Source organism: Ailuropoda melanoleuca, chromosome 1 (assembly GCF_002007445.2).
Source record: "Ailuropoda melanoleuca isolate Jingjing chromosome 1, ASM200744v2, whole genome shotgun sequence".
NCBI lineage: Eukaryota > Metazoa > Chordata > Mammalia > Carnivora > Ursidae > Ailuropoda > Ailuropoda melanoleuca.
Window position 1 is genome coordinate 102,847,328 of NC_048218.1, and position 23,654 is coordinate 102,870,981.

General features: G+C 41.4%; 1 protein-coding gene across 4 annotated transcripts in view; it reads left to right on the forward strand.

Moving 5' to 3' along the window:
* VEPH1 (ventricular zone expressed PH domain containing 1) overlaps window positions 1-23,654 on the forward strand; it is a 242,030-nt gene that overhangs the window by 66,712 nt on the left and 151,664 nt on the right. For 3 of the 4 annotated variants that reach the window (XM_034663904.1, XM_034663910.1, XM_034663895.1), the window contains exon 6: window positions 13,394-13,603. In XM_034663904.1, the coding sequence (XP_034519795.1) occupies window positions 13,394-13,603 (210 nt within the window). Of the gene's footprint in view, window positions 1-13,393; window positions 13,604-13,915; window positions 14,112-23,654 lie in introns of those variants that run through there. The other variant, XM_019799224.2, reaches the window with a different exon arrangement.

Genomic DNA, 23,654 nt, shown 5'->3' on the forward strand with positions numbered 1-23,654 from the left:
AAGTCATCCGAAGGTTTTATCAATTATGGTTGCAACTGTTTCATTTCCTGATAATGTCAATACCCTCCATTTAAAAAATCAGTGAATGTTAAGGTGAATATTGGAACATTTGAAGTCAACATTCAAATCGTTCAAAGAAAAGCAGGCAAGAATGGTCATATGCGTAATTAATCACAATAGGCTGCAAGTGCCTGGTGGTAAGGAATGATTTCTTCTTTTCTTCTGTATCCCAGACCTTGGCATAGTATCTGATAGCACTCAGTAAACATTCACAAAAGCAAACAGAATAAAACAGGGTGATAAATGTTCTGCAGATGATATGAACAGGAGGGGCAATGAATCTGCCTTAGGGAGAAATAGGTGACATGAAGATTCACGACAGGAGTGGCATTGGGGCTAGACGTCGAAGAATGGTAGGTTTTGGTCAGGTAGAGCAGAAGGGCAAAGGGCCTTGAGGAGGTGGAGACAGGGCTGGGAGTCCTGGACAGTGGAGTGCAGGCTTGGGCCCTACCTCTAGAGATTTCAATTCAGTAGGTCTGGGGAGGCGCCCTGGATTCTGCCTTTTTCCAAGTTCTCAGGTGATGCTTTTCCCACTGCTTCACACCATGCTTTGAGTAGCTAGGTGGGAGGTTGGGCAGAGGACTGGGGACATCATCTATGTTACCTGGTGTGCATTTTTGCTTTTGCCCTTAGAGCAATATATTGTCATTATTTTTGCATGACTGTCTTTCCCAGTGCACTCTAAACTCCTTGAGGGACATAGGACCTATGTCTGCATATTTACATGCACTCCCTAGCATAGTGCTGCACACACAGTAGGATTTCAATAAAAGGGTGTTGAATTTAGAAATAAATAAATGACCAGAAGAGACCAAAGAGATTGGAGATCATGGAGAACCAGGGAAAAGATCTTGCGGTCTCCAAAGGGTGTAAAGTGGCTCAACAGGATCAAGATCTAGAAAAGTAAAGGGGCCTGGAGAGGGGAACTGAGATTTGGCAACCGGGGACTCCCCAGGGTACTGCTTGTGCGGGTGGGGCGAGGAGTGGTGGTCATCTATTATGGATTGTGTGCGGAGGGACGGTTAGGAACTGACCACACGTGTTTCCTCTAAACACGAAGTTTAGAGGAAATAAACAGAACTAAAATAAAATCCAGTAACAATGAAGAGATTGAAGATGTGGAGCAAAGTACTAGCTAGAATCAGGTGCTAGAGGAAGTTAGAGAATGAATACAAGAGCCTAAGTGGAAGAATCAGTTTGGGGAAAAATTAAGGACAGGAAGTTGGAGCAAAACTGTCGTAGACTTGGGGCAAGGAGTAGAGTTGAGGGATCACTGGATCACCTACGCGGAGGCTCGGAGTGAAGGGCGCAGAAGGGGTGGGGTATTTGTTTCCCATCTCTGCTGAAACATATGACCACAAACTTGGTTTATGACAGCACAAATTTTTTATCCTCCAGTTCTTGAGATCAGAAGTGCAAAATGGGTCAGCAGGGCTGCATTCCTTCCAGAGGCGCTGAGGGAGAAATCTGTTTCCTTGCCCTTTTCCAGCTTCTGAAGGCTGCCTGCACTGTTCCGTTCCTGTTCTGCCTCCCTCTCACCTCTGCTTTTCTCATCACATCTCCTTCTCTAACTCTGAGCCTCCTCCCTCTCTCTTCTAAGGGCCAGTGTAATCACCTTAGTGCCACCTAGATAATCCAGGATTATCTCTCCATCTCAAGACCTTTAACTTAACCTGCAAAGTCCCTTTTGCCACTTAAGGCAACGTCATGACGGGTTGTGGGGATTAGGATGTATATACATCTTTGGGGAGTCATTATTCTGCCTACCATGGATAGAGCCTGGGGACCAGATGATATGGAGAATAAGGAGGGGCAAACAAACGGCCAAACTTGGTTTCATAAAGGAGGCAGCTGGCATGCCATTTTATCTGCAGCCCGCAAGCAAGAGCAAAACATAGTTTCTGGAAAGGGAGGTTCAATAAAAATTCAAGGGGGATCTAGGGAGAGTAACTTAATTCAATTTATTTCCCATGGGCTAAAGGCTGGAATAAAGGTAAATGAAACCAGCAGGAGGCTCACTTATAGGAAGGGGGAGGGAAAAGACTTGGGGTCTCCCCAACTAAACAGATGGGGTCCAAGAGTGAGGGTGGCACCATGTATGACATTCAAAGAGGTCCCATCAGACACCTGGTTATAGCCCCTCTGTGGCTGCCCAGAGACTCAGGAAAGGACATTTATAATCGGGCCCCTGACTGCTGTCTGTTCTCATAGGGTCTCTTTAACTCCAACACCTTGAACAATTACATGGCCCTGAACACCCATAGGTGGACACTCTTCTCTCGGTGCACCGAGTTTTTACGTATGTGCAATGTTTCTTCCCTCACCACTACCACTCTTTCTGGGCTAACTATTCCTGTTCTTTAGACAATTACTTTGATGTCAGTTTCTTGCCAGGAATCTTCCCTGACTCCGTCCTTTCCACCATCTCTGCCATAGCAAATTTCACATTGTAATGAATCTGTCTCTACTGGTCTCTCTTTCTCTCTGGGCCACCTTGGTGTGATGCAAATGCTGGAGACATGAAGACCACCTGGTTCACTGCTGTGTCCTTGATGCCTGCGTAATATCTGGTACACAGGGGTCACTTCATGAATATTTCTTAACACAGACAAGTTAGTATTAGTGTCTCAGTTTGTGGAGGACTTTGCATTCATAAAGGACGTCTTTTTTTTAGCATCTAATCCTACCAATTTAATTTACTCTTACCAATAACTCTACAATCTGTTACTCTTTTCTCTGTTTTACACTACTCAAAATGGACGCTCTGGGTGGTTAACTTGTCCCCATCACACAGGGAGTAAGAGTTAAGTGACAGGTTCAGGACTCTGACCCCCATCCCTCTTCTCTCTCCTTGTCCTGGGTAAATAACCAGTAACCACGCATACTTTGTTTTATTATGCTTCACTTCATTGCGCTTTGCAGATACTGTATTTTTTACAAATTAAAGGTTTGTGGCCACCCTGCACCAAGCAAGGCTATGGGCACTATTTTTTCAATAGCACTTGCTTACTTTGTGTCTCTGTGCCATATTTTCATAATTCTTGCAATAATTTAAACATTTTCATTATTGTTATATTTGTTCTGGTGATCCGTGATCAGTGATCTTTAATGATACTATTGTAATTGTTTTGGGGTACCCCAAACTGCACCCATATAAGATGCAAACTTAATAGATAAATGTGTGTGTTTTCACTGCCCCATCGACCCTCCATTCCCCATCTATCTCCCTCTCCCAGGGCCCCCCTATTCCCTAAGATACAACACAATTGAGATTAGGCCACCTAAGAACCCTAGAAAAGTCTCTAAGTGTTCAGGTGAAAGGAGGAGTAGCAGCTCTCTCACTGTAAATCAAAAACCAGACATGATTAAGCTTAGTGAGGAAGGCATGTCAAAAGCCGAGACAGGTCAAAAGCTAGGCCTCTTGTGCCAAATATTGGCCTCTTAGCTAAGTTGTAAACGTAAAGGAAAAGTTCTTGAAGAAAATTAAAAGTGCTATTCCAATGAACACAAGAGTGATAAGAAAGCAAAACAGCCTTGTTGCTGTTGTGGAGAAAGTCTAAGTGGTCTGGATAAAAGATCAAACCAGCCATGACATTTTCTTAAGCCAAAGCCTGATCCAGACCAAGGCCCTAACTCTCTTCAGTTCTTCCAAAACTGAGAGAGGTGAGGAAGATACAGAAGAAAAGTTCCCTGTTGAAGCTGTAGCAAGTTATGCAGAAGATTGAGCTAAGAAAATTCACCAAAGTGTCTACACCAAACAACAGAGTTTCAGCATTAATAAAACAGCCTTCTCTTAGAAGAAGATGCCATCTAGGAATTTCATTGCTAGAGAGAAGAAATCAATGCCTTTAAAACTTCACAGGACAGGCTTCTCTTTTGTTAGGGGTTGATGCAGCTGGTGACTTTAAGTTGAAGCCAATGCTCACTGACCATTTTGAAAATTCTAGAGCCCTTCAGAATTCTGCTAAATGCACTCTGCCTGTGCTCTAGAAATGGAACAACAAAGCCTGGTTGACAGCACATTGTTTACAACATGGCTTACTAAATATTTTAAGCCCACTGTTGAGACTTTCAGCTCAGAAAAAGAGAGAGAGAATGGGAGAGAGAGAGAAAGAGAGATTCCTTTCAAAATATGACTATTCATTGACAATTCACCTGGTCACCCAAGAGCTCTGACGGAGATATACAACAAAATTAATGTTTTCATGCCTGCTAACACAACATCCATTCTGCAGCCTATGGATCAATGAGTGATTTGAACGTTGAAGAATTTCTTAAGAAATACATTTCATTAGACTTTAGCTGCCATAGATAGTGATTCCTCTGATGGATCTGGGCAAAGTAAACTGAAAACCTTCTGGAAAAGAGTTACCATTGTAGACATCAGTAAGAGCATTCATGATTCATGGGAAGATGTCAAAATATCAACATGAACAGGAGTTTGGAAGAAGTTGAGTCCAACCTTTGTGGATGACTTTGAGGGGTTCACAACTCTACTGGGAGAAGTAACTGCGGATAGGGCAGAAATAGCATGAGAACTAGAACTGAAAGTGGAACCTGAAGATGGGACTGAATTACTACAAGTTCATGATAAAACTTTAAGATATGAAGACTTGCTTCTTTTGGAGGAAGAAAGCAAGTGGTTTCTTGAAAGAGAATCTACTCCTGGTGAAGACACTGTGAAGATTGTGAAATGACAACGAAGGATTTAGAATCTTCTATAAACTTACTTGATAAAGCAGCAGCAAGGTTTGGGAGGATTGACTCCAATTTTGAAAGCAGTTCTACTCTGGGTAAAATGCTATCAAATAGTATTGCATGCTACAGAGAAAAACGTGTGAAAGGAAGAGTCAATCTATGTGGCAAATTTCGTTGCTGTNCCATCCCTCTTCTCTCTCCTTGTCCTGGGTAAATAACCAGTAACCACGCATACTTTGTTTTATTATGCTTCACTTCATTGCGCTTTGCAGATACTGTGTTTTTTACAAATTAAAGGTTTGTGGCCACCCTGCACCAAGCAAGGCTATGGGCAGTATTTTTTCAATAGCACTTGCTTACTTTGTGTCTCTGTGTCATATTTTCATAATTCTTGCAATAATTTAAACATTTTCATTATTGTTATATTTCTTCTGGTGATCCGTGATCAGTGATCTTTAATGATACTTTTGTAATTGTTTTGGGGTACCCCAAACTGCACCCATATAAGATGCAAACTTAATAGATAAATGTGTGTGTTTTCACTGCCCCATCGACCCTCCATTCCCCATCTATCTCCCTCTCCCAGGGCCCCCCTATTCCCTAAGATACAACACAATTGAGATTAGGCCACCTAAGAACCCTAGAAAAGTCTCTAAGTGTTCAGGTGAAAGGAGGGGTAGCAGCTCTCTCCCTGTAAATCAAAAACCAGACATGATTAAGCTTCGTGAGGAAGGCATGTCAAAAGCCGAGACAGGTCAAAAGCTAGGCCTCTTGTGCCAAATATTGGCCTCTTACCTAAGTTGTAAACGTAAAGGAAAAGTTCTTGAAGAAAATTAAAAGTGCTATTCCAATGAACACAAGAGTGATAAGAAAGCAAAACAGCCTTATTGCTGTTGTGGAGAAAGTCTAAGTGGTCTGGATAAAAGATCAAACCAGCCATGACATTTTCTTAAGCCAAAGCCTGATCCAGACCAAGGCCCTAACTCTCTTCAGTTCTTCCAAAACTGAGAGAGGTGAGGAAGATACAGAAGAAAAGTTCCCTGTTGAAGCTGTAGCAAGTTATGCAGAAGATTGAGCTAAGAAAATTCACCAAAGTGTCTACACCAAACAACGGAGTTTCAGCATTAATAAAACAGCCTTCTCTTAGAAGAAGATGCCATCTAGGAATTTCATTGCTAGAGAGAAGAAATCAATGCCTTTAAAACTTCACAGGACAGGCTTCTCTTTTGTTAGGGGTTGATGCAGCTGGTGACTTTAAGTTGAAGCCAATGCTCACTGACCATTTTGAAAATTCTAGAGCCCTTCAGAATTCTGCTAAATGCACTCTGCCTGTGCTCTAGAAATGGAACAACAAAGCCTGGTTGACAGCACATTGTTTACAACATGGCTTACTAAATATTTTAAGCCCACTGTTGAGACTTTCAGCTCAGAAAAAGAGAGAGAGAATGGGAGAGAGAGAGAAAGAGAGATTCCTTTCAAAATATGACTATTCATTGACAATTCACCTGGTCACCCAAGAGCTCTGACGGAGATATACAACAAAATTAATGTTTTCATGCCTGCTAACACAACATCCATTCTGCAGCCTATGGATCAATGAGTGATTTGAACGTTGAAGAATTTCTTAAGAAATACATTTCATTAGACTTTAGCTGCCATAGATAGTGATTCCTCTGATGGATCTGGGCAAAGTAAACTGAAAACCTTCTGGAAAAGAGTTACCATTGTAGACATCAGTAAGAGCATTCATGATTCATGGGAAGATGTCAAAATATCAACATGAACAGGAGTTTGGAAGAAGTTGAGTCCAACCTTTGTGGATGACTTTGAGGGGTTCACAACTCTACTGGGAGAAGTAACTGCGGATAGGGCAGAAATAGCATGAGAACTAGAACTGAAAGTGGAACCTGAAGATGGGACTGAATTACTACAAGTTCATGATAAAACTTTAAGATATGAAGACTTGCTTCTTTTGGAGGAAGAAAGCAAGTGGTTTCTTGAAAGAGAATCTACTCCTGGTGAAGACACTGTGAAGATTGTGAAATGACAACGAAGGATTTAGAATCTTCTATAAACTTACTTGATAAAGCAGCAGCAAGGTTTGGGAGGATTGACTCCAATTTTGAAAGCAGTTCTACTCTGGGTAAAATGCTATCAAATAGTATTGCATGCTACAGAGAAAACGTGTGAAAGGAAGAGTCAATCTATGTGGCAAATTTCGTTGCTGTCTTATTTTAAGAAATTGTCTCAGGACCCCAGCATTCAGCAGCCATCACCCTGGTGGGTCAGTACCATCAACATGAAGACAAGACCCTCTGCCAGCAAAAAGATTGCAACTCTTTGAAAGCTCAGATGACGGTTAGCATTTTTTAATCAGGATGTATTTTAACTAAGGTATATACATTTTTTTAGACATAATCCTATTGCACACTTAATAGACTATAGTAAAGTATAAACATAACTTTTATATGCACTGGGAAACCGAAGAATTCATTCAAATCTGTTTATTGTGCCGTTCACGTTATTGTGGTGGTCTGGAACCTCTCCAAGGTACTCCTGTAGCATTCTCAGCTGGTTACAGGAAGCACAGGAGGGTAAACAAGGGGCACTAATAGTGGTTGAATTAATGTCAAGTTCCCGACACTGTGTAGGTGTTTTACAACATTATCTCACTTATTCCCCATAATAACCTTTCCTTTGGTAGACAAAAAAGTCAAAGTTTGGAGGGTTTAACAACCGTGGTGGTACAAAGGAGTGACAGTGAGGTGGCTTTACACACTCTCTTTGGTCTCTACCAGCCTTCCAATTTTCATATGTGTCTCCTACCAGTCATAACAGTCACATTGCCCTCCCTAAGACTGCCACTTACAGAAAATCTGGGGCTGTCACTGGTTAGGTGGCTTTCCTAAATTCATACAGATAAGGCTGGGCTACATCGTAAACCCAGTCTAATTCCAACCATTGAGATCTTTTGGTCTCAACACCCTGAAAAATTGAGGCTATAAGGCTGTGGCTTGTGAAGCAGATGGGAGTTCCAGAGGGCACAGTAGACAGTGACAGTCAGAAAGGTGAGCTAGACAGAAGTAGGAATGAGGAGGACGGAATGAGGAAGAGAGAGTGAAAGCAGAGTCCCATAGGTATTGTGGGTGCTGAATGTGTATCCCAGAATGAAGAAGCAAAGGTTTAGGAAACAGCCACCGTGATGTGAATGGACCCTACCTGTGCCAGGGCCCTAAGGGGGGAAGAAGTTACAGCGCAGGGATGACTCGAACCTTTGTTCCCCACCAGCACTCCCCTTCATGTTAAGCACTCCCCACCTGCCTCCTATGGCTTCTCACGCAGCTCTTTGTGAACTCACACTTGATTACTGAGGTGTGCAGGCAGTGAGCCAGAGGAATGCTAGATTCACCTCCTCTCTCTCACATCCCTTAATTAGACAGTGGGCAAAAGGAAGCGGGGGCGGGGGCGTTGTGGCTGGCCAGGCAAGTGGGTCCCCATGGCTGCCCTCTGGGTATCCCTCTTTCAGGAAACCATGCTTCCTAGCTGGAGGGAGGTAATTCCTGGCTAGTGATTCAGGCTGGAACCTCCAGAGAATCCTCAGGGTCCATTTATAGGAAAAGGCTGGGTGGTCAATTTTCCAAGCGGCCTTTTGGGGCTAAGTCTGTATTCTTGGCTGCCATAAACCATGCTGTAATCTAGCCAACAAAAGAAACAGAATTTAGTAACACATAAGAGCCCGTCTGTTATTATCCCCAAGATTTGGGCCTCTAGCCCCAATCATACAGAGATGAGTGGCAGAAAATAGCAATGTCAGCCCTCTGTTGATTAATGTCCAAACCCAGAGGAATTGCTTTTGTGGTCTGGTCCCTAGAGGAGAGAGTCATTTTCTTGGATCTTCTCTCAGCAGCTTAGAGCATGCCTATTCACACACGTAGTTCTGCAGCACCTGACCTGGATCATCTGGCTGACAAGACTCAGAGGTCACTTTTGGTATTTATTTAAAATAAGAAGCCATTTGCAGAACATTAAGGGATGGAGTGATGGAATATATAGACTGTTGTACAATGGTCTTTGGAGTAGAACCATGGTTCTCAGAATATATATTTTGTCAGTATGGTGGGAGTAATTAGAAAATGAAAAGTGACAGTTATTACAGAGTTTTGGAGATTAATAGAGATTGTTAATGCTGGCTAAATTAATAAGAGGCGAAAACTGAACCTGAGGACTAATTTAAGAGGGGGTACATAACCACACACGTACACACATGTGCACACACACAATAGCTCTACTGTTTATTCTGTGCATAAGAACTGAAGTGTTATATGCTGCCAGTTAAGTCATGGTCCTATGTGTTCAGAGAGCCCTACCCTGAAGGTCCCCGTGGCCTGGGGTGATGAGATGCATCAACAAAACTGCAGGTCAATGACATGATGCTAAAGCTGGCAGCCGACTGCTCTGGGGGCACAAAAAAGGCAGTGATTAATTCTGCTCTGGAAGAAATGGAGAAGCCAGAGATAGGTACCTTCCCTGGGCTGCTTACTTTAGAGGATCCTGGTCTGGCCCATCCTCATGTTCCCCCAGTTTCCACACATTCCGTCACCTACTAAATGTAGACCAGGTAACTGGGACCTTGAAATTCTTCTCCTATGTATCTCCTTCCTGCTTCCAGGGCTTCAACAGTCCTGGTCCCTGGATCTGTTCTCCAGGGACAGGTCATGCTGACAGTACGACCCCACAGGCCTGCGGGGTGTCCCGGATGAGCTTGCATATGTGGGCTGGGGTATTCACATACATGCATACGAGACTCCTCGCGGGGCAAATCCGGGGTAGAAAGAGAAAAGAAGGGCAAGAAATGGGGTCTAGAGGTCATTTCTCTCTGTTCCCTCTACACAGGCCAAAAATTCCAAATTCAAATGAGGCCTCCTAGGTTGTCATGAAGGTATCTGCGCCAGGTAGGGGAGTAGCTGCTGAGTATTTGAGCGTGTGGTGTGGCGACCTTTATTTGTCCTCTAGCCCCTGGTTCTGCGTGTGTTAGAGAGCGCTATGGGGAAGCCTTCCTAGAAGCAGAACTCCTTGAAATGGGCTCTGAAAGCATGAGCCTTCTCTCTGTGTTCAAACCACTGTGGGTGACCTGTGGCGTGTCCCTGGGTCAGAGTTCATGGTGGAAGAGGCAGCAGATATGCCCGTCCATGAATGCCACGGCATTGTGATTCCAGCTGTAGGCCATGAGAAATCTTTGAAGTCTTGACATGATTATATGGGGTTTTAGAACAGTGACAGCAGAATTGAAGGAAGAGACACTTGAGGCCAGGAGGCCAGTTGGGAAGTTCTTTCAGAGGTCTGTGCCATGAGGCTTATGGCCCGAGCAAAAGCCATGTCCACTTGCTCTCTGCCAGCCGTGGATGCTGTCTGAGTGGCTGCTCTGCCCTCAGTGATGGCAAGGATTTCCCTGAGACAGGAGCAGCTCCCGGCGAAGCAGCAGGAAGAGAGCAGGAAGGAAATGTCCTGTGTCTAGAAAATAAAAGTCCTTCTCCTCCAAGAATAATCTATCTAAAGTCCAAAGCACCACTTGCCTTTCATGNAGTGTGTGTGATGCACTTCAAGAAATATCTATCCTGGGGCGCCTGGGTGGCACAGCGGTTAAGCGTCTGCCTTCGGCTCAGGGCGTGATCCTGGCGTTCTGGNGAAGAGGGCAGGAAGGAAATGTCCTGTGTCTAGAAAATAAAAGTCCTTCTCCTCCAAGAATAATCTATCTAAAGTCCAAAGCACCACTTGCCTTTCATGTGTGTGATGCTCTTCAAGAAATATCTATCCTTTCTATCACTATCATAAGCTTTGGGCTATGAGGAAGTCACAAAATAATCAACTTTTTTTAATTGGCAAAATCACTTTGTTTACACTATTCAAGGCTTCTCTTCTCTTTACTTCTATGAATTCAACTTTGCCTAAGCATTTACATTAGCCTTTAGCCAGGAAGCTAGCTAGCTTGTTTTTTCTTTTGTCTTTTCCTTTATGGGACAGTGGATACAATATTCTCTTGCATGGCTTGGGATGTATGGCTGGAGTTTAAATGAAATTGGCAAGACTGGAAGCACATGTCACAGAGACCTTCATGTCCCAGGAGTAGGACATGAAGAGTGAGGACTAGGAAATGGAATTTTATAGAATGGGGCAGGAAGTGTGTAAGCATTTTCCATTCCTAAAAGGCTCAGGTTAGGTGTGCTGCCCTGACCCAGACAGCTGGCTGACACTTCTGCCTTATGTGCCAGGGAACTCTCGTGGTTTCTCCTGAAGGACATACAACCGCTCCCAAATGCACAGGCAGCATTTATGGAACTGTCTATTCGTATGTGCCACATACCAGAAACTAGCCCTGGCCCTTCTGTCACAAGTACTAGATAGGAATATCAAGTTTAAATTTATATGTAGGATAATTTTAGTCATCTGAAAATGTCTTTTTTTATGTCCCTGTTATGTTGTATATGATATGTGACAATAGGTATGTCTAAACATTATGTACAACTATTCAGCACTGTGGGGTGGCGTGTGGAGGCTAGTCAGATGCTACCCTATACAATTATTTCATCTTGTCTTCCTTTATTGTTCTTCAAATATTTATTGACTCATTTTCTGGCCAGGCTCTGTGCTAGGCTTTGGGTATACAATAGAGTACAAATTAGAATTGAGTCTTGACCTTGTAAAGTTTTTAATCCAGCCTGCAGAACAGACATCTAGACCAGCAATAGGAAGAAAGCATCAGAAGGGTTTGCTGGGAGCCATTTAGGGTATGATAGGGGCCTCAGCCAGGACACTGGACTGAGTGGGAAGAGAAGGGAGTGGAAAAAGGCTTTTAAAGGAAACAGCAGCTAATCCGAGGCCTCGAGAATGAGGAGTGTCCAGCAAAATAGGGGCAATAAGAATTATAGGTAGAGTGGATCACATGAGTAAAATACTAGATGCAAGAGAAAACTTACCAGGTCAAGAAAAATCTTTTTAAAAAATCAACATGGTTGAAGTATGATATGTGACAGGGTCTAGATGGGGGGGAGGGTAGAATAGGTAAGATAAGTCTAGAAAGATGGATAGGAATCAGTTCAGAAGAGGTATGTTAAGCCTCTATTTGGAGAGCAATGGCAAATTAGTGAAGTATGTTAAGCAGGAGAAGGGTCACCATGGTGGCCACAAAGCAGAAAAGGGATTGGATAAACAAGACTGAAGGCAGAGAGAATAGTTAGAAAGCTGTTGGAATAACGCAAGTTCAGGATGATGGGATCAGTGGTCTCAGCTTAGATGTGCCTGCTGAGAGTACATCCTTGACTCCAGCCTAAATTAGGGCCCCAGGACAGTCTCTCACAGCACCTTGTATTTCCCCTGTATGGCATCTATTAGAATTTATGACGATGCATTTCCTTTGTAATTATTTGTTTCACTGGATGTCTCCTTTACTAGACAGTGAAGTGTTCCACAAAGGCAGGAACCTGTCAGACTTATTAGCAGCTGTAGAACAAGGTAGAACACTACCTTGCGAATAGGGAGGATTCAATAAATATTTGTGAATGAGTGAGCGGAGAAGTGAAGGATAACGAAGGGGAGTAGAGAGATCTGTGGGATACTTGGGAGGTGGAAGCCAAAGGGCTTGGTGGTTGCTTGGATGAGGCTGCTGATAAGGGAGAACAGCAGTCAAGAATGACTCCCAGATTTCTGGCTCGAGTAGCCGGGCAGATTATGGTGCCATTTGTGGAGAAAAGAGATACTTGAGGCTAGAGAGGGAAGTGGGAGCAGTAGGTTTTTGGCAGGGGGCGGATTATAAATTTAGCAGGTCGAGCTGAGTGTCGGATTCTGCTCTAATACTGGAAGCTACCTTTCAAGTCGACCTTACCAAAAGTAACAAACCAAAATCAGTTTTCCGCGGGTCAACCTTCCTAATTATTTTTAGCAGACAAAACAATTCATTAAATTGTCAACATGCAACATGTCTGTGTATTAACATAGTGACTTTATTCCACAAAAGGTCACATTTTTTTAATATGAATTATTGCATCTTTATATTCGCAAAAGCATTCCAAGTCAAGAAAGCAACATTAGGGTATAAGGAATATGGTAGACATTATTTTACTTTGGTACTCTTTTTTTATCTTAGTACATTTTTGTGATCAAAATGGAAACTTGAAGAAAATGTGCAAGCTCTTTCCTGCTTTCTTATTTTTATTATTAAATATTTTCAAGGCATACTTCTCTGACTTGAAGGCTTTCATTAAAGTCATCAAGAATTTTGACATACTTATATCATATTGCCCTTTAAATTATAGCTCTCATGGTAGGTTGGAGGAAATGTAATATTCCTGCTGAGGACGTAACACATCAGAACTTGATTTATGAATAGCAGTATCTAAACATTTTTGTAAACTTTACTCTTCAATAGCAGAGCACGGATGAAAAGAAACTGAATCCTCTGAAACTTTTTTATAAATTTTAAATTCCAGACTTAGGGGATATGCTTGAGTTCCAACAAGGGCAATAATCCCAGAATGTGTTGACTTTAGATTTCATGCAAAATATATTAGATTGATTCTGATTTAATTAATTTTCCTCCTTGTTTCTATTTCTTCTCTTCTCCTCCCTTTTCTTTTTGTAGGTGGCTCAGAAGTGTATTCCTTTCCTAATCAGGCATTTGAAAGACTCAGCCCATAATGATGTCATCCTAAACATCCTCATAGAGATAGCAGGCTATGAACCTGTGGCTTTGAACAGTTTTCTTCCAATGCTGAAAGAGATTGGTGAGAAATTCCCCTACCTCCTCGGACAAATGGCGAGAATCTATGGAGCTGTGGGGCACGTGGATGAAGTAAGTTCGGCTTTTTTTCTGTTTCCCTAAATCCCAGTGGCGCTTCATGGACTCTCTGACCTCCAACTTTGTCCCAGAACTTCTGAGAGTTCCTATTTCTCTTTTAAAACCTTTTGCATGGACAGTGGCCTTTGGATCAAGGGCGCATTATAGCAGGGCTAGGTGGAAGGTTTCAGGAAGTAAGGGTCTCATTGGTGGAGTGTCACTTGAGGAAGGGGAAGGATTAAAATGGTGGGAACACTAAGACAGATTGAAGACCACTTTGTGATAGTGATAACCAATGAAAGTGTTTCGTTTCATTTCTGCTTGCAGTTCTGCTCAACTGAGGAAACCATCAGGAAGCATAGAGTTAAGTCTCATATGAGCCTATTAATAAGATCCCATAGCTATGCTCTCAATAAATGCCTAGATTCAGTATTTTTTGAGCCCTCTGGATGATGTTACTTGGAAGAGTGAAATAAACGTTCGTGCATGTTTAAAAGGCCTAGCCTAGGGGCACCTGGGTGGCACAGCGGTTAAGCGTTCGGCTCAGGGCGTGATCCCGGCGTTATGGGATCAAGCCCCACATCAGGCTCTTCCACTATGAGCCTGCTTCTTCCTCTCCCACTCCCCCTGCTTGTGTTCCCTCTCTCGCTGGCTGTCTCTATCTCTGTCGAATGAATAAATAAATAAAATCTTTAAAAAAAAATAAAAGGCCTAGCCTAAATATTGGAACAATAGAATCTTTTGGCAGGAACAACAGGATGCAGTCAGTTTGTGGGGATTAGGCGACCAAGAAACCATTTCCAGAAATTCAGGTTCTAAAGGGTGTGCATGCATGCATGTCTGTCTGATGATTTTACATTGGGATTTAGGATTTTTATCTTTTTAAAATAAAAGCAAATATTTGCTTTTATAGATAGATAGAAGGGAGCTTTTACTTTCGTCCACTTAACATATAATACAGTTTCCTATAAGATAAGTATAAAATTGTACAACTCTTAAAAGGAAGTTCACTGTTTGTCAAGTTCAACCCCTTGATTCTAAAAACTAGAAAAGTTGAGTGACTTACCCAGACTGAGACGGGTNCAGTTTCCTATAAGATAAGTATAAAATTGTACAACTCTTAAAAGGAAGTTCACTGTTTGTCAAGTTCAACCCTTGGTTCTAAAAACTAGAAAAGTTGAGTGACTTATCCAGACTGAGACGGGCNACTGAGACGGGTTAGTTGGTGACCCAGCTGGAGTTAGATCTTTGTTATCCTTGGCACTCTTTTCAGTTTGTCTTAGAATGGATCTTTGGTTCTGTTTTGTTTTATTTCTGCTGAGATTTGCAGATGCTCTGGTGAATGGGAGGCTTCCCTCTGGTGGAGGGCCTTTCTCTAGCTTCCCAGAAGAAGGTGGGAGAGCGGAGCTGCCTAGCAGCCTGTAACTGGCAACATGAGGGGGGGGGATCTGGTAAAAGGATTACTTTGGTGTGGCCATGCTGCTTAACGTAATCCCATTCTATCCACTGCTGTTGGGAATGTCTCACGCCTGCCAGGATCTGCCTTCTGGTAACACTTTGCCATGCCTGTCACCTTTGCTGCCAGGAGAACCTGCTGGTGTGCCCGAGTGCTTTTAGAACAACTTCAGCTGACAGCTGTTTGACGGAATCTGATGACCTTGCAGATTTTTGTAGGTACCAAAACTTCAGCCTCTGATGTGTGAGGCCCTGGAATCTTTGTAAAACTCTTCCTGCACTTCAGTGGTAGTTTTTTTCCATCACAAATACACTTATGATTCACTAATGTGTTGAAATGCACACTGGAAGTGAATAAACTTCCCATAGAAAATGTAATCTGTTAAAAAAAAGAGAAAAAAAACCACTAGCTACATATAATTATGTCACTGTAAGTTCACCTGAACTAAGGCTAACCTAACAGAGAGTGGTGACATTTGTGTGACTCTGGGTGGGTGCAGAGAGATGGAGAGGGGATCCAAAGAGCCTGAGGAATCACTTATTTCAGAATTCAGAATATCAAAATATTTGTCCCTCCCCCTCCCCCCAATCTCGCATTCTCATGTGTCCGTGAAGGCATCTGTGTTGGGGGGAGAAAAATTTTTTCTGGTGGTTCTGACTCACCTCCCCAGCAAAGAACAATTCTAGATCAAATACCTTGCAAATGTACCTGGATATCAGGATTCCATGAAGAGCTTTTTAAATAATATAAGTGTATGAGACTCATAGAAAATCTACTAAATGAACCATGAGAGACTATGGACTCTGGGAAACCAACTGAGGGCTTCAGAGGGGAGGGTGGTGGGGGATTGGGCTAGGCCAGTGATGGGTATTAAGGAGGGCACGTATTGCATGGAGCCCTGGGTGTTATACGCAAACAATGAATCATGGAACACTACATCAAAAACTAATGATGTACTGTATAGTGAATAACATAATATAATAAAAAATTTAAAAAAAAGAAAAAATCTACTAAATCAGAATCTCCAGGAAAGGGACCCAGGAATCTGGATTTGTGGGACCCTGTGCCAGGTAATTCTGATGCAGCTATTACTGGATTGGTATTTGAGATCCCTTATGTAAAGTATTTAAAGCATTTTCTATCTTCGACTTAGAATCGGGTCTTGTCCATCACTCCTTCTGCCTTCCTCCATCAAGCCATGTCAATCAATTAAAACTTTTCCAGACTACTGATACAGCAGTTTAGGTTAGGTAGAGTTGAGATTAATACAAAAATTCAACACAACAGTGGCTTAAACAAAGACAGTCATTTATTTCTCTCACACATAAAGAAGTCTAGAAAGCAATCAGTCTAGAAATCCATGTTTCAGAGACCCAGAGACCCATCCTTGAGCACACCAGAGAACACATAAGTTCTGTTTCACAGTCCAAGGTGGTTACTTATCTCTACCCATTAAGTCAGTATTTCAACCAGCAGGAAGGTGAAAGAAAAGAACTCTTCAGGTAGTCGAAACACAACCTACTATTCATATCCCATTGGCTACATAGAACAAAGCTGTATATGACCATACCTAGCTGCAAGGGAAGCTGGAACATGTAGTCTGGATTCAGCTGCTTACATAGCAAGAGAGAAGGGCAGAAATAATGATGGAAAGCAAAGAATGCCTCTGTTGCAGCTTGTTAAGTCATTTCATTTCTCTGGGTCCGTTTTCTCTCCTCAAAAATAGCATCCTTGCACAGGTTTACCTCCCTTCTTCTCTGATAGTCTTGATTTCATTATTCTATTTCATTTAAGATCAGCCTGACCAAATCACCTATAAACGTCAGTTAGGCTTCTTTCCTGAGAAATAATGCTCTTCTTATTTTTTTCTAACACCTAAAATATCACCATTAGAAAGTCTTTCTTTGGGGTGCCTGGGTGGCTCAGATGGTTAAGCATCTGCCTTCAGCTCAGGTCATGATCCCACGGTCCTGGGATTGAGTCCCGCATTGGGCTCCCTGCTCAGTGGGAGCCTGCTTCCCCCTCTTCTTCTACTGCTCCCCCTGGTTGTGCTCTCACTCTCTCTGTCAAATAAATGAATAAAATCTTTAGAAGGAAGGAAGGAAGGAAGGAAGGAAGGAGTGAATTTCTTTTAGCTTTAAAGAATGATAAAGTTCAGATGTCCCAAGAATAAGTGTAGTAGTCTAAGCAGCTCTTGATGGATTCATTTGAGTGAACTTGTTCAACATTCTAAATATCTTTTGGAACCATTTCCCAAAGACCAAAACCAGCAGGGAAGATAGATCGTTCTATCTATCTATCTATCTATCTATCTATCTATCTATCTATCTATCTATCGTGTATTTCTACCCAGCCTCATTCTAAAAGGAAACATGAAGTTACTGAAGTACACAGCCAGGTGGGCCGGAGGGCAGAAGTTAGGGTCCTGGACACCTACGGAGGAGGGAATTGCAGTACAGAGGGAGCAGCGGGAACTTTGCCCCCAAAAAACCCACCATTTTTTGTGTGAAGAACTTGGTCTATGGTGAGACAAAGAGACATGGAACTATATGAGATATGGAAATAGTTAGGGTGTTAATGATAAGACAGCCATGGGACCCTACTGACCTCAGGCCCTAGCATCCTCTCTCATCCTGTCCTGTCTAAAAATTAACTTCATTTAGAAATTTTTCTCTTTGCACCAAAGTAGGATTTTCGGATGTAGTCAGGGTTTTCAAGTATCAGATGATGGCATTGCTAGGATTTAAATGATTTTAGAAATCCAGAAAAGCCAATCCAACTTTGAAAATCTCGATCCAACTATTGAAATGCACAATCTGTGACTAATTGGAGCCTACTGTTCCGTTCCTCCCTTGTTGCCTGGCCTCCAGAAAACCTAATTGTTAGATCCTTAAGAGGAAAAAACAAGTCTCCTGGGACTATGCAGTCATCAGGCCAGGGATAACCTTGGAGTAGAGCTACCCTGGAATCAATTGCATGAGTTATTAATCAACTTATGCCTCAACTTCTGTGTTTGCCTGAGGCCAGGTGTGAGAACTACAAGGCCTGGCTACAGGGAACCAGACTGGATGTCCCTGTCTTTCATATCAGGGCCCATGTGGGTGGGCACACCGTTTTCAGCAGCTTGAGAGCAGTGTCACAGTGTTTGCATCTGCACTGCACGTAGCAGAGGAGAGTTGTGTATGTAAACCACAAACTAAAACCCTATAGATCCTCATTCTCTTTATCTCCCAAATTACCTCAGGGATCTTTTTTTTTTTCCCCACCCAAATTTAAACAAAATCATACTCAGTAGCTGTATGGTGCTTGTGTCACGATAGGAGGCAATAGAGCCATTTTCAGGTTTATGCTGACACCCAAAGCTCATCTACTGGATGTAGAATAAAAAGGAAGGACCATAGGCCAGAGAAACATGCTTCTGGGGCAACTGATGCATTATTGTCCCCGAGGTGCACCTTTCTTGGCACTATCAAGTAAGGAACACAAATGGTCTCCATCATGCCAGGATTCACCCCACTTATGTAAGATGCTCAGTTAAAGCAGATGCACAAATAAGAAACACAACTATATTAAATGTGTCCTCACATTGGCAAAAACGCACAGGTCCTTTTGTCTTTGTCCAATGAGAAGACGGCATAGGAGACCTTAGGAGACAATAGCAGCTCCTAAGAAACCATCCCCAAAGTGCCTTGCAGTTTGGTGCCACCACAAACGCTTGGTCTAACTCAACCCAAGCCCACGGCAACCCCAGCCTGGCCCAGTAACCACACAGGGACCAAACGCTGCCAACAACAGGGAAGAGATTCATTGCAGATCACTGGACTGAAGGCAAAGGTGGCACAGGCACAACAGTAAGGCACACACAGCACATACAGGTGACGCAAATAAAGCACCAGATTCTGGTGAGTAGGGGACAGTGCAGTGCAGTGCACTACAGAACCACTTCTTCATAAGGCCACTACTTCCAAGAATAGGAGACCTCAGTGACTTTCCTAACACAGAGAAACAGACACAAAGAGTGAGACAAAATGAAGAGACAGAGGAATATGTCTCAAATGAAAGAACAGGACAAAATCACAGCAAGAGAGCTAAATGAAACAGAGAGAAGCAATATGCATGAGAAAGCATTTAAAGTAATGGTCATAACAATACTCATTGGACTTGAGAAAAGAGTGGAGGACCTCACTGAGATGCTTAACAGAGAGATATAATACATAAAAAAGAACCAATCACAGATGAAGTACTCAATAACTGAACTTTTTAAAAATACAAGAGGAAATAAATAGTAGACTAGAAGCAGCAGAGGAGTGGATCAGTGACCTGGAGGACAGAGTAATGGAAAGCAGTCAAGCTGAACAGGAGAGAGAAAAAAATAATAATACAGAATGAAAATAGACTTAGGGAACTCAGTGTCAGCATCAGGCATAACAGTCACATTATAAAGATCCCAGAAGGAGAAGAGAGAGAAAAGAGGGCAGAATACTTATTTGAGGAAATAATAGCTGGCTACTTCCTGAATCTAGAGAACAGAATCCAGATCCAAGAGGCACAGAGAGCCCCTGACAAAAATCAACCCAAGGACACCCACAGCAAGACACATAGTAACTAATTAAATGGTTAAAAAAAAAGTAGTTATAAAGAGAAAATCTTAAAAGTAACAAGAGAAGAGAAAACAGTTACATAAAGGGAAACCCCATAAGACTATCAACAGATTTTTTAGCAGAAACTCTGCAGGCCAGGAGGGAGTGGCATGATATATTCAAAGTGCTGAAGGGGAAAAATATGCAGCCAAGAGTACTTTATTCAGCAAGTCTTATCGTGTGGAATAGAGGAAGAGATAAAGAATTTCCCAGATAAACAAGGTTAAAGGAATTCATGACCACTAAACCAGCGGAAATGTTAAAATGCACTCTTTGAGTGGAAAGGAAAGACGGTAAGCAAGAGTAAGAAAAGTAGAAAATACAAAAGCAATAAAATTAAGTATATCTATAAAAATCAGTCAAGGGATTCACAAAATAAAAGAATGTACAGTATGATACTGGATACCTAAAATGTTGGAGAGGGGGAGGGGAGTAAAGAATGAGTTCAAACTTAAATGACCATCAAGTTAATATAGGACTGCTATATGCAGATGTTATATACAAACATAATGGTAACCTCAAATAAAAAACCAGTAATAGATATGCAAAAAATAAAGAATAAGGAACCGAAATATATCACTAAAGGAACCCAGCAAATCATGAGAGCAAGAGAAGAAAGGAACAGAGAAGAACTACAAAAACAACCACAAAGCAAGTAACAAAATGGCAGTAAAAACATATTTATCAATAATTACTTAGAGTATAAATGGACTAGACACTCCAATCAAAAGACTTAGGGTGATGGAATGTATTAAAAAAGCAAGACTCATCTATATGCTGCCTACAGGAGACTCATTTCAGAACTAGAGACACAAGCAGATTGAAAGTGAAGGGATGGAAAAACATTTATCATGCAAATGAACTTTAAAAAAAAAAAAGCCAGGGTAGCAATACTTATATCGGAAAAAATAGTCCTTAAGACAAAGATTATAACAAAAGATGAGGAAAGATGCTGTAAAATCATAAATGGAACATTCCAACAAGAAGATGCAACAATTATAAATATTCAACCAATTTGGGAGGACCCAAGTACATAAAGCAGCTATTAACAAATATGAAGGAAATAATAATAACACAATAATAGTAGGGGACTTTAACACCACACTTACATCAATGGACAGATCATCCAAACAGAAAATCAGCAAGGAAACAGTGGCTTTCAATGAAGAGCTTGCAAATTCATTTTATGAGACCAGCATTACCCTGATACCAAACCCAGAGAAAGGCACTACAAAGAAAGAGAACAACAGGCCAATATCTCTGAATATAGATGCAAAATCCTCAACAAAATACTAGCAAACTGAATCCAACAGTTAAAAATTGAGCTACGCTATGACCCAGCCATCGCACTACTGGGTGTTTACCCCAAAGATACAGACGTAGTGAAGAGAAGGTCCATATGCAGCCCAATGTTCATAGCAGCATTGTCCACAATAGCTAAATCGTGGAAGGAGCCGAGATGCCCTTCAACAGATGACTGGATTAAGAAGCTGTGGTCCATATATACAATGGAATATTACTCAGCTATCAGAAAGAACAAATTCTCAACATTTGCTGCAACATGGACAGCACTGGAGGAGATAATGCTATGTGAAATAAGTCAAGCAGAGAAAGACAATTATCATATGATTTCTCTCATCTATGGAACATAAGAACTAGGATGATCGGTAGGGGAAGAAAGGGATAAAGAAAGGGGGGGTAATCAGAAGGGGGAATGAAACATGAGAAACTATGGACTATGAGAAACAAACTGAGGACTTCAGAGGGGAGGGGGGTGGGGGAATGGGATAGACTGGTGATGGGTGGTAAGGAGGGCACGTATTGCATGGTGCACTGGGTGTTATACGCAACTAATGGACAATCGAACTTTACATCGGAATCCGGGGATGTACTGTATGGTGACTAACATAATATAATAAAAAATAATTTAAAAAAATAAATAAATAAAATTAAAAAAATAATAACGCATCACCATCAAGTGGGATTTATTCTTGGGATGCAAATGTGGTTCAGTATTCATAAATCAATCAAAGTGGTACATCACATCATCAAGAGAAAGAATAAAAACTATATGATCATTTCAATAAATGCAGAAAAAACATTTGACAAATTACAACATCCATTCATGATAAAAACTGTCAGTCAAGTAGGTTTAGAGGAAACGTACCTCAACATAATAAAGTCCATGTATGAAAAATCCATAGTAAACATCATACTCAATGGTGAAACACTGAGAGCTTTTCCCCTAAGATCAGGAACAAGACAAGAATGTCCTCTCCCACCACCCTTATTCAACACAGTACTGGAAGTTATAGCTACAGCAATCAGACAAGGAAAAGAAATAAAATGGGGTGCCTCAGTGGCTCAGTTGGCTGAGCATTTGACTTTTAGTTTCAACTCAGGTCATGTTCTCAGGATTGTGAGATCAAGCCCTGCATTAGACTCCATGATCAATGGGGTGTCTGCTTGAGATTCTCTCTCTCCCTCTCCCTCTGCCCCTTCCCCTCTCTAAAAAAAATAAGTAAATATTAAAAAGAAAAAGACTCCAATTTAGTAAAAAAGAAGTAAACTTTCACTATTGCAGCTGACATGATACTATATATAAAAAAACCATAAAAACTCCACAAAAAAATACTAGAACTGATAAATGCGTTCATTCAGTAAAGTTGTAGGATACAAAATCAATGTTCGGAAACCTGTTGCATTTCTGTACACTAACAATGAAGTGGTAGAAAGAGAAATTGCAAAAACAATCCCATTTACAGTTGCTTGAAAAATAATAAAATACCTGGGAATAAACTTAACCAAGGAGGTGGAAAACCAGTACTCTGAAAACTATGAAACACTGATGAAAAAAACTGAAGATGACACAAAGACATGGAAAGATATTCCATACTCATGGATTAGAAAAACAAATATTGTTAAAAAGACCATACTACCCAAAGCAGTCTACAGATTTAATGCAATCCCTATCAAAATATCAATAGCATTTTTCACAGAACGAGAACAAATAATTGGTATGGAACCACAAAAGACCCTGAATAGACAAAGCAATCTTCCAAAAGAACAAAACTGGAGGTATCACAACCCCAAGCGTCAAGGTACAAACAAAGCTGTAGTAATCGAAACAGTGTGGTACTGGCACAAAAATGGACACATAGATCAACAGAACAGAATACAGAGCCCAGATAGAAACCTACATTTACATGGTCAATTGATCTTTGACAAAGGAGGCAAGAAGATGCAATGGAAAAAAGACAGTGTCATCAATAAATGGTATTGGGAAAACTGGACATCTACATGGAAAAGAATGAAATTGGACCACTTTCTTACACCATACACAAAAATAAATTCAAAATGTATTAAGGACCTGAATGCGAGACCTGAAATTATAAAAATCCTAGAAAAGAAGAGCACAGGCAGTAATTTCTTTGACATTGTCTGTAGCAACAGTTTTCTAGGTATGTTTCCTGAGGCAAGGGAAACAAAAGCAAAAATAAACTACTGGGACTACATCAAAATATAAAAAGCTTCCTACACAGCCAAGGAAACCATGAACAAAACTAAAAGGCAACCTACTGAATCGAAGAAGATATTTGCAAATGATGTATTTGATAGAAACTTAGTATCCAAAATATATAAAGAACTTGTACAACTCAACTCCCCAAACCAAATAATCCAATAAAAAATGGGCAGAAGATATGAGCAGACATTTTTCCAAAGAAGACAGCCAGATGGCCAACAGACACATGAAAAAATGCTCAACATCACTCATTATTAGGCAAATGCAAATCAAAACCACAATGAGATATCACTTCACACCTAACGGCATGGCTAAAATCAGTAACCCAAGAAACAACAAGTGTTGGCCAAGACGTGGAGGAAAAGGAGCCCTTGTGTATTGTTGTAGGAATGGAAATTGGTACAGCCACTGTGGAGAACAGTTTGGAGTTTCCTCAAAAAATTAAAA